The sequence below is a fragment of the Phacochoerus africanus genome, chromosome 10, assembly GCF_016906955.1.
Source record: "Phacochoerus africanus isolate WHEZ1 chromosome 10, ROS_Pafr_v1, whole genome shotgun sequence".
Lineage (NCBI taxonomy): Eukaryota > Metazoa > Chordata > Mammalia > Artiodactyla > Suidae > Phacochoerus > Phacochoerus africanus.
The window spans coordinates 2,422,972-2,434,330 of NC_062553.1; the positions used below are offsets into that span (position 1 = coordinate 2,422,972).

Genomic DNA, 11,359 nt, shown 5'->3' on the forward strand with positions numbered 1-11,359 from the left:
ATTCTGAGGCACGGTTCAGGCCATCACAGACATGTAGGCAAACACCCGGACGTGCGTGAACCAGCATCACAGGTGTAAACGCGCCTGGCTGTCACTGCCCCTCACTCTCCTCGGACGTGCCGTCTGCACCCTCGTGTGCTTGCTCCCCCCAGGCGTTCCTCCATCCTCCAGAGGGTGGCCTGTCGAGAGCACCCCACTCTGTCCCCAGCTGCATCCCGTGGCAGTGTAGAGCCGGGTCGCTGGTTATGTGACCCGCTCCCCTCTGGCTCACAGGGAGGAAGGTTTGTTTTTTGCAGGCACTGGTCCTGCTGCAGATGTGCTCAGCTCATCACTCCCCACAAGTCCTTGCGGGGCGGGGAGGTGCATTCTGAGTGTGATGAGGTCACACGTGCTAGGCCCAGGCCCCGCCTGGCCCGAGCTGCCATCCAGGGTTCGGAAGTGCTGGCTAAACCTGTTGGGGGCTGGATGCAGCTGCTTCCGGAGGGAGGGTGAGGAGGGGGCTTCTTTGCCTAGCCCGCATGCGCCCTGCCCCTGGAGGGGGATAACAAACATTCCTGCCGGCACCCTGAGCTGGGGGCCCCCACAAACACGCCCTGCAAAGCCACAGGCATCCATCCTAAAACCTAGAGGGGTGAGCCAGGCCAGACTGGCAGGGGTTCCCACTAGGGCCAGACGAGGTTTCCAGAAACTTCCCTCCAGCTCCTGGGAAGAGGTTCCCTGCCCTGGGGTCACCCCAGCCGTTTGTTCCAGCCCCATTTCTCCAACCCCGAGTCACTTCCAATCAAGGTCAAAGGCAGCCCGAACTGCCTGAGGGTCCCGGGTGGTTTGGAGAACTCCTGTGGAAACCCAAACCTGCCCCCACCTCGAGGTGCTCTTCGTAGCACAGCCAGACGGCCCCACACCCCCAGCCCTGCAACCGCAACTCAAATATCTTTACTAAGACAGGAAATGGCAGCATCCAGCGAGGTGTGACTGTGAACCCAGAGCCAACGTGTGGACATCCCGGCAAGAAATCAAGAAATCGAGTGTGTGATTGAATCATCCTAAAAACTTGCCCTGAGATCGTCGGTCCCCAGGGCAGGTCTCTAGGCTCCAGCTCAGGAAGCCTTAGGACGCCTGTTTCCCGAGGAGCAGGCGGTGCCTGGGGATGGGGAGTCTCACTGCTTCTCAGCAGCGGTGGCGGCAGCCGCGGACCTGGGACCCAAATTCCTGCTTTCCTGTGGTGGGGGGAGGGCGGAGAGACGGGCAGATGTAATGAAGCAAAGAAAGCAGCACGCTGCTGGAAGAATCCAGATGGTGGGTATGTGGGTGTTCTTTGCCAGTTCTTTCAAAATAAAATGTTGGAGCGTCCATCCACCATGAAGCCCCCTGGCAGGGGCCAAGGTTTGATGCGCACGGGACACCGAGATCTCATGGGCAGCTGCCCTGGGCGGGAAGGAGACATGACCCAGAGAGCAAGCCTGGGGTGGGGGCCAGCTGACAGCGAGAGACCCACCTGCTCTGGCCCAGGGAAGTGCTCCTGGGAACCCTGAGACTTGGAGGGGGTGCAGCCTCCCTGGCCCAGCTTCCTGCTCCTGGGGGCGGCTCTGTCGTGGGACAGGCGTGAGTCATCTTATCCATCCCAGCCTCCCAGGGCTCTGGGCTGGGACCCTTCCAGGACCCACCCATGCGGAAGGGGGTTTCTAGCATCTGGCCGCGGGGCGGAGGCACTGGCTGGGGAGAGGTCACCTGTGCTTTGGGAGCGCGGCTGCTCTGAGCTGGGTCCCTGTGAACCAGGGGCTCCCAGGCTTCTGGCTCCTGGCTCCTGTGCCAGGGAAGCCGACGTCATCTTACTCCTCCCACTCCCTGCCCCTCCTCTCCCCGCCCCTTCTCCCTCCCCCTCCCCTCCTCCCCTCCCCCTTCTCCCCCCTCCCCTCCCCCCTCCTCCCCTCCCCCCTTCTCCCCCCCCTCCCTCCTCCATCTCTCACCCCCCACCACACACACCTTCCTTCTTGCCCCTCCCTCCCCCTCCCTCCCCCTCCCAGGGAGTGGAACTCTGGGAAGGCTCCACTTGACATGTCCTGAAAAGTTCCCTCCCCTTTCCCCTTCCTTTTAAAGGGAGACTTTCACACGCAAGAAGGGGCTAGATTCTCCAAAGGCAGCCGAAATCATTTTCAAACGTTTGGTCTTTTTCAAAGCCAACATTTTAAATATATGCCAAAGATGTGCCTGCAAAATTATCTCCACTCGTCCCCAAACCAGCCCTGTGTGCTGACGGGGACTGTTATTCCCACTTTACCACCGAGGACACTGAGGTCCCCAGAGGGTGGTGACTTGCTCGTGAGCACAGGGGACTCAGAGGCTGGGCTTGAGCATTTGATAAGGCAGTGAGAATGTCCTGAAACCCTTTGCCCCCACCCCACACGCCCACTGCCCAGGCCTGTGCGCCACCAGGTGGATGCCTGAGACATGGACCCGTTTCTTGGCTGCTGCCCTCCTGAGCTTTGCTGCTTGTCACTAGAACAATGGGCAGCCCCCCTGTGCCTGCTAGGACCACCAGGATTCTCCTCCCCAAACCCAGCCCTAGTGCCGTCACTGCCCCAGCTCTGCATCCTTCAGTGGCTCCCCACTGCTTTGCAAACTAAGAAGCCCATCCTTTAGCTTGCAGCCACAGACCTTTGCAATGGAACTGCATCCTGGTTCTCGCCCTCCAGCCGCTGCCCCTGCCCCTTTCACCTCCCTGCCCCTGGCTGCGCAGAGCAGCAACCTCACCCTATTAGCAACCAGAGAATCATTACCAAAACCACGCTGCTTTCCTCTCGGCACACATTGCAGCGCCACACAGGTGCAGGTCTGATAAAACCAGGTGCCGGCGAAGATATGAGGAGACGGAAACGGATACAGCTGTTCAGGAGGGTCTGCAATGCTTGTGTCCTGGAGTCTGTCTAGACCCGCCCCCAGGAGGCCGTTCTGGGCACACACCCACAAAGAAAGATGGGCAGGTCTGTTCAGCCCCTCGGGGTCTGCGGTCATGGGGAGTTGCGAGCAACCTGAAGTCCCCTAATCGGGGGTCAGCTAACCTTTGACACTCGTCTTTTCCTGGGCGACTTCTCATTCTACAGTCTGACACCCATGGCAGCTGGGACTGCTTCACGCACTCAAGAGAGCATCGCAGAGTAAGGCTCGGGATGCCGAGGGAGGGACGTTCCACGCCACGCCCTCTCCCCATGCCTCCCCACTCACTCGCTCTGGGAACCCGTGTGGTGAGGAAGCCCAGGCCACGTCACGTGGAGGAGCCCCAGGCAGGGGCCCCTCAGCTGACACAGCATCAGCCTGCAGATGCGTCCTGCCCTTCCCCTGGCCGAGGCCCAGAGACCACGCAGGGGACAGCAACATCCCTGGCCATACACCGCACGACACACCACACAGCACATGCCGGAGAAAAGGTCATTTTATGCCCTAAGTTTGGGGGAGATGTGTGATTCGACCGTGGTGACCGCTGCCTTCGTGCACAGTGGCTAGAAACCATGGATACATTTATCGGCATCAAATTCATATGTTAAGATAAGAAGCAGGAGGGGGAGGAGGTGTATGGCATCCTATGGCTTCTGTAATTCACACACGAGAGAGAGAGCGCGCTGTGTGGGACGGCCAGGCAGGTGGCTGCTGCAGGGGCGGCTTCTGATCTATGCTCTTGGGGTTATTTCCGCTGACTCGCACTCCCCCCTCCACGGGTCACCTTCGGACACCAGCACTGAGGTAGGCACTGGGGGCACGAGGGGACAAAGAAGTGAGGAAGGGCAGCCGTGGCAGGGGAGGGGGGTGCAGGATGCGTCGGGGACACAGACCCAGCACGGGAAGGTGATGAGCTGCTCACTTTGAGGCTCCACTTTTCTGCCCAGTGAATCCTTTTGCCCAAAGGTGACCAGAAACTTGGGCTTGGACCCTGGGAGCACCAGAGGCCCTTGGCTTCCGGAGCTCAGTCTCCAGGGAACATCTGCCGGAGACTCTCCTGGGGTTGCTGCAGCCGGGACTGGGAGCTGGAGCTGCGGGCGGGTCTGAACGCGCAGTCTCTGCCCACGTTCCCGCCTCTGACCTGGGCCTCCCATCACCTCCAAGCAGGCTGCGCAGGGCACAGAGGCGGCAGCTTCTCTTCCTGACCCTGTGCCTCAGCGGCAGCCACCGTCTATCCACCCACCGGTCCCGGGGCCACCCGCTTGTGCTCCACCCCCGCAGTCAAGGGGGCAACACGGGAGCCTAGGGAAGGGAGGTGCCTTCCACCCTCAAAGGCCAGTGCTGAGGTGGAAGGCCTTTTCTCCTCTACTGGGGTCAGCCTGTCCCCTGCCCGCTCCTCAGGTCAGCACCCAATGCCGCCAGCTCCTACCCTCCAGCCCCGGCTGAGCCCAGCCTCCACCCCCCAGCAGCCTGGCGCAGAGAGGGGTGCTTTTACTACCCGAGGTTTACAGGAAAGGACCCTGAGGATCAGAGAGGTGAGGCACCCACCCAGGGCCACACAGCCCAGCCCCAGAGAAGAAAGGATTCAAACCCAGACTCTGAGGATGCCCCCTCCCACACTCTGCTCGGAAACCACGGGAGTGGGGAGTGACCGCAGGCTTGTGGTTCCAGAAACGTGCTCAGGAGCCACTCACAGGCAGGCCCAGGGCAACCTGCCTAAGTCACCCTTCCCCAGCCCTAGTCTTCTGGGGTCCCTCTGGTCAGTTTCTCCACCTACCAGCAGCGCCCGGGAGGAGAGGGCTCGATCAGCCCAAGGTTGGTGCTTCTCTTCCGAACAAAAGGGGCAGTCTCTTCCTGTGACCCACACCCTCCTACCTTTGGAGCCCCCCGACCTTGGGCGCCCCCAGGGAGCAGTCCTTCGAGGCCGCAGCCCTTCCCTAAGGCCCCCGCTTGGGCTCAGCTTGCTCATCTATGCAGTGGAGGGCAAAGCCCCCCATCTCTGCCTCCAGGTTGCAGTTCAGTGACCTGGTGAATGCCTGTGGTCCATCACCTTTGTCCCTCCTGGTGTGAGACGTAAGCGCCCCGAGGGGCTGGCGTGGTCCCTGCCTCTGCAGGAAAGCCCACCTCCCACTCGAGGTCTGGAGGCTACTGGAGACCAGAGGTCCTTTCCCGCAGCGGTGGGTAGGAACGCTCAGTCTGGGGAAGGGGTGGTGGGCTGACTGGCCCCCGCGGCACCCCAGAAGATGAGCGGACCTTCGATGTTTTGCCTTCAGCCGCCCGCCAGCAAGGTCCCTCTGCTAGGCCTCAGCTCCAGCCAGGCTCGCTTCCCAGAGCCGCGGAACCACCGCTGCTCTCTCCCATCGAATTCCAGGCCTGCCAAGGCCACTTACCGTTTGTCTTGCCTCTCCTTGCCTCTGTTTTCCCCTCCGGAAAGTGGGGCTGGAGCTCCCTCCTCCGTGGTCGTTCTCAAAATCAAATCGAGGCGGCTTTCGGTTGCACCGGGCTCCCTGCTGGCACTGGGAGGTTGGATGCATATGTCTCTCGGTGGTAACCCGCGTCAGGTGAAGCCGGCTGCCCTGGCGCTTCCGAGCCGCGACCCGGTGACTCGGCCTTCGCCCGCTCCGAAGGAAGTAGGTCAGAAGGTTACTCCTGAGTGGCCACAACCGGAGGGCGACGGCGGGAGCCGGTATGAACTTTTGTCACCGCACTCCCTGCTGAAGTGGGAGGGGACTCGCCCCCGGTATACTGCGCGGACCTGCCCCCAAGACCTCCGCGGCGAGAGGCAGGGACTCTCGCCCCCCCACTAAGGCCTGGAACTTCTCGGGAGCGGGACCTGGGGACCTGCTCTCACTCAGCGTGACAACGGGTGTGACATCGGGCGCATCGTTGGCAGGGCTACGGGGATGGGGATGGGGATGGGGGTGGGGGCTAGCATTTTTCTTACACTTTGAGGCCGAACCTGGAACTACAGGCTTCTGTCGCACTACATTTGGCATTCGCGGCATATTTCATTACGCGTAAATATTAAATTATGCCACAATTTTGCAGCCTTGATACCCGCAGTCTTTAAGAAATGCCTCATCCCCTTGCGGTTTCTTGGAGCCCCGGGGGTCTTCATGCCTCAGCATACACACGCACGCACACACACACACGCACACACACACGTGCACACACGCACATACCACACTCGAGCGCGCGCGCGCTCACACACACATAGCTCCTCGCGCTGGGTCCAGCACTCTCTCCCCGGCGAGGCAATTACGGCCCTTGACGGCCGGTGATTGGCCGGTGTCTTTCTCATCGGGGACCCGCAGCCAATGGGCAGCCCCCCCGGCCGAGGCCCCACCCCCGCACCCCCGGCGCGGGTGGCTCGGCCCCGGGAATGGATCACGCGGGGCCGGACTGGTCGCGACCTCCGCCTGGGCCCCCGGCCGCCCGCCCGCCCTCGGCCGCGCGACCGCCTGCGCGCCCGGGTCCGGGTCCGGGCGGCGTCTCCGGACAGGGGCCGCTCTCCGGGCCAGCGCGGCGTCCTCGGGCGGAGCGGGCAGCCTGCCGGGCCCGCGCCGCCCCGCCCCTGCTGGCCCCTCCCCTGCCCTCCCCGCCCCCAGTGGGGCCGGCCCGGGCGGCGACCAGAGGGGCGAAGTGAAAGGCGAGCGAGGCGGCTGCCTGGCCGGCTGTCGGCGCGCACCCGCTCCCGGCCCAGTCCAGCCCCGCGCCGAGGCCGCTGCCTGCCCCGCGGGGCCCGACGCCAGCCTCCGGGCAGCGGCTTCAGGGCCGGCCCGCGCGTGCGCCGGGGAGTCGCGCGCCACTGTGCCCAGCGGGGACCGAGATCGGCCGCGCCCTAGGCGCCTGGAACCCCGAGGCGCCCGGCAGAGTCCGACGGACCCGCGGCCGCGATGCCAGACGAGCTGACGGAGCCGGGGCGCGCCACGCCAGCCCGCGCCTCCTCCTTCCTCATCGAGAACCTGCTGGCGGCCGAGGCCAAGGGCGGCGGGCGCACAGCCCAGGGCAGCAGCGGCCGCGAGGACGAGGAGGAGGACGACGACGACCCGGAGGACGAGGACGCCGAGCAGGCGCGGCGGCGGCGGCTGCAGCGGCGGAGACAGCTGCGCGCCGGCGCAGGGCCGGGCGGGGAGGCGCGGGCCCGGGCGCTGCTGGGCCCCGGCGCGCTGGGCCTCGGCCCCCGGCCGCCCCCCGGTCCCGGGCCGCCCTACGCTCTGGGCTGCGGCGGCGCGACGCGCTGGTACTCGCGGTCACACGGAGGCTACGGAGGCGGCCTCAGTCCTGACAGTGAGTGAGGGCGCGGGGAGGGGTGGAGCCTGCGGTGGGGCCCGGCTTCCTCCCCGCGCATTTGCTTGCGGACTTTGGGTTCGTTGGCGCCCTTTCTAGGCCACCCTCCTCCTTGTCTGCAGCGGGCCCGGGGTCGTGTAGGGTCCCGGTGGAGCCGTTGGTTGAGCAGGTTTGGGGGACCGGTCCTCAGGACAGGGTCCCCACACAGGGAGCAGGTTTTACAGGGTCTGGGCTTCCCCTGTCGCCAGGCTCTCAGGGCCCTTGAAGGGGACCCCCGGGACAGGGGACACCGGCAGCTAAGACAAGAAAGGAGTGTGAAATACTTCCCAGAAAGATAGGTCGTGGGAGGGTGATGGGGGGGGGGGACAGAAAAGTGGCAAGAAGGATGGAGAGGAACCAGAGGGAGATGCTGGGAGAGGAGAAAGGGGAGAGGAGATGAAACACACCAACAAAAACCCCCAAACGAAACCCCAGTGATGGAGATGAGAGAGACGGGATGAAGGAGGGCGAGAGAGTGGGCTGACGGCGAAGTCGAGTCAGACACAGTGAAATGAAGGGGGCACAGAGCAGAGGGAGCCGCTGTGGTGGGGGGCTGGAGGGGGGAGCAGCGGTCTTCCACAGCGGCCCTGTCCCCAAAGTCCCACTTCCTCTGCCAGGGCCAGACAGGCCCGGACAGGGGCCTGGGTCTCCCTCTGGGGCCTCCCAGGCTCCTGGGCCGCGGCTGCGCCAGGCGAGAGGCGAGAAGCCCCCCGCGTCCCCTCCCCTCTGCCCCTCCCCCTCCTTGCCTTTGTTCCTCGCTGGGCTCAGAGGCTGGGGGTGGGGGTTTCCAGCCCCAGAACCCCCTCAGCCCTCTAGCCCCGGCATTCCGGCCCCTGAGTTCCACTCCCCCTCCCCAGGGTCGCTGCTTCCCCTGGGGACCTGCTCTCTGAAAGGGGACCAGGAAGCTATTCTAACCTCAGCCCCCAGGCTTGGCTGTGCCTCCCCCCAACTCCAAACATGCTGTGAGGCCGGCGGAGGACTCTGCCCAGCTCCTGCTCTGAAATCCTTTCAGCTCTGAGTGCAAGTTAGTGGGCGCCAGGGGGTGCGTGGGCCCGACTCTCTTCAGCTCGGATAACCACTCTGGTGCAGGGCTGAGCCCCTTGCAAAGGGCCTCAATCTCAGTGCCCACACCTGAGAGGTCGGGGAGCCCTCCCCTGTTCAGGGAAGCTTGGGTAGGCCCCAGTGTTTCCCTGAGAGGGACTGATCGAATTCAGCGCCCTTCTGGGGGTATTTCTGGAAAGGGTCTCACTGGGGATGTGTGTTCCTCTCTAGCCACAGCCTGAGGGCACGGCCCCAAAGACGCAGCGCCTCTTGCATATTTTCGTACAACGCGGGTTTGGGGTCCCTGTTTGGTCCCAGAGCTGGCAGGCCCGGCTTGGCTTCTTGTGGTAACTCCCAGGTCTCTGTGAGTCTGGGGGCTCCCCCTGCCCTGCCTCGTTGCCCGCATGCCAGCCTGGAACCTGACCCCTCTTTGGACACCATGAGGGCTCACGCCACCAGGACTGGGCAGGGACACACGGGAATCCGCACACACGTCCTGGGTGCCCGGGTATGGACCAGCCACAGACACGAGCCCACCAGCATTTGCCCATGGGGGGGGGGGCACTCACAGCCGCTGCCTCTCAGAGCTGGCCCGGCCCAGCTCCACAGGACAGCCGGACTGCCAACCTGTCGCCTGTGCACCAGAGGCTCAACCCAAGCAGAAGGGAAGCCGGCCGGCGTTGGCCTCCTGCACAGGAAGGCAGGCTGCTGCCCTTTCAAGCTGGGCCTGGGGTCTGGACCAGCACCAGGAGGCATCATCCTTTGCCAGCCCGGGGGGGGGGGGGGGGCGTCTCCTCACCTCTGGGAGATTGGGTGCAGCTCCGTACTTGGAGCATGAGCTTGGGGACCCTCTGTGGACCTCTGCACCCCCAAACCCACAGGCTCAACCACAGGCCTAATGTGTTCGGAGTGGAGGGCGGCTGCCTGTGTTTCAGCGGAGCCGAGCCTCGGAGTGATTCTGGGCAGGGCGGTGGGTTAGGGGCACAGGAAGTGGGGCCGAGTTGTTGACCCGTGTCACCTGGTTGGAGTTTTGTTCTGGGGGGGTCGTTTGCCTGTGTTTATCCCCCACCAATGTGAATACTTCCGTGCAAGCGGGAATTCTGCCTCTGCTCCCAAGTGAGGGCAGGGGAGGTTATGGCAAGTCTTTATTTCTGCGTCTGGGGGACCTAGCCTGGGGCTGGGTGTCAGGGCCAAGGCCCCATCCCTGAGTCGTTTTCCAGCGTGTACACGTCTCGGAAGGACCTCTTTCCTCCATGGGGTGTGCCTGGAGGCTTTTGTGTGTCTTGATGCAAAGCCAGGGGTGACAGGAGTCTGGCTTCTTTTTGGGTTTCCGTGTGCATTTTTGTTTCTCTCCTTCCCTCTTCCTTCTGTTGGCCTCTGGTGGACGGGTTCTGAGCAAGAGTGTGCTGCGGCCGCGCTGGTTGGCGCCGCACTCGGGTCTTCGCGATGCCATCCTCCGCTGTGCCTTTCTCCATGCCAGGGGGAGAGCTGTCCTAGATCGTGCTGGGATGCGCGGCCCTGCCTAGGGACCGGTTCCCCGCTTGCGGCTGTGGGTGCCCTCACGTGGGGGAGCCGCTGGCCTCGGCGATCGGGTCTGGGGATGGTCCCCCCCCCCCACCAACCCGTGTTCCTCCTCTCCCCCCTGCAGCCAGCGACCGGGACTCACCGGAGACGGGCGAGGAGATGGGCCGTGCCGAGGGCGCCTGGCCCCGGGGCTCCGGGCCGGGAGCGGTGCAGCGGGAGGCGGCGGAGCTGGCGGCGCGGGGCCCGGCGGCCGGCGCGGAGGAGGCGGCGGAGCTGGCCGAGGCCCCGGCGGCGGCGGCGGCGGCCGGGGAGGCGCGCGGCGGCGGCGGCGGCGGCCGCAAGAAGAAGACGCGCACGGTTTTCTCGCGCAGCCAGGTCTTCCAGCTCGAGTCCACCTTCGACCTGAAGCGCTACCTGAGCAGCGCCGAGCGCGCCGGCCTGGCCGCCTCCCTGCAGCTCACCGAGACGCAGGTCAAGATCTGGTTCCAGAACCGCCGCAACAAGTGGAAGCGGCAGCTGGCGGCCGAGCTGGAGGCGGCCAGCCTGTCCCCGCCGGGCGCGCAGCGCCTGGTCCGCGTGCCGGTGCTCTACCACGAAAGCCCCCCGGCCGCCGCCGCCGCCGGGGCCCCCGCCGCGCTGCCCTTCCCGCTGGCGCCCGCCGCGCCCGCGCCGCCCCCGCCGCTGCTCGGCTTCTCCGGGGCCCTCGCCTACCCGCTGGCCGCCTTCCCGGCCGCCGCCTCCGTGCCCTTCCTGCGGGCGCAGATGCCCGGCCTGGTGTGAGCCCTCGGCCCGCCGGGCCCACTCCCCGTGGCCGCTGGGGACGTCTGCGGACGCGCCGACGGGCCGTGGCAGCGGCGGCAGCGGCGGCGCAAGGGGGCCGTCGGAAAGGCTGCGAGGCCCCGGGGGCGGCCCCGCTGCGCCCCGGGAGCGCCGGGCGGGCCGGAGCCCTGGCCGAAGATCGTCCAGAATGTAACAGAGACGCAGGGGACCGTGGCTCCCGGGACAGGCGCAGGGCTGGATCCCCGCTGGGCAGAGACTGTCCCCGAGACGGTGGGCTGTGCAGCCCGGAGCCCCGGGGGACGGGTCTCAACCTGGGTGCGAATCCAGCCCGGCTCGGGAGCCGCCGGCGGGCCCGGTCCACGCTCACGCAGGCTGCCCCTGTCCGAGGGGCTTCACCCAGGTGACCACTCTCCTACCGGAACGACCCCGCTGGGGACTGTGCGTGGGCAGGACGGCTGGCCTCCGGAGCAAGCGCTGGGGTCGGTCGCAGGCCCTTGACTTTGGCGGAGAGAGAGCCCGAGGGAGCGCCCCTGAGTGGGGGAAGGGGCGAAGATTCTGCCGCTGGCGCCTCTGTCAGACTGTCCCTCCGGAGACGGGCCAGACCGGGCTTCGCTCCTGGGCTGCAGCCTCTGGTTCCCCGCGAAGACTTTTTTTTTTTTTTTTAGACGAATCAACTTATTTGCGTATGGAATAAAAAGGGACGTTTTCTGGACGGTTTCTGCTGCTTTGTGATCACTGGGAGCCGGGCCCC

The 11,359-nt window shown here is 65.2% G+C and overlaps 1 protein-coding gene across 1 annotated transcript; it reads left to right on the plus strand.

The window, feature by feature from the left end:
* Nucleotides 1–6,602: 6,602 nt before the first annotated feature.
* HMX1 (H6 family homeobox 1) lies at nt 6,603–10,677 on the plus strand. Its single transcript, XM_047799536.1, has 2 exons — nt 6,603–7,224; nt 9,953–10,677. The coding sequence occupies exons 1-2, from the start codon at nt 6,831–6,833 to the stop codon at nt 10,606–10,608; spliced, it is 1,050 nt and encodes a 349-aa protein (XP_047655492.1). The 5' UTR covers nt 6,603–6,830; the 3' UTR covers nt 10,609–10,677.
* The last annotated feature ends 682 nt before the right edge of the window (nt 10,678–11,359 follow it).

Coding starts and splice junctions, on each gene's coding strand:
- HMX1 (XM_047799536.1), top strand. CDS start 6,831: ATGCCAGACGAGCTGACGGAGCCGGGGCGCGCCACGCCAGCCCGCGCC. Junction 7,225..9,952: donor AGGCGGCCTCAGTCCTGACA/GTGAGTGAGGGC, acceptor TCCCCCCTGCAG/CCAGCGACCGGGACTCACCG.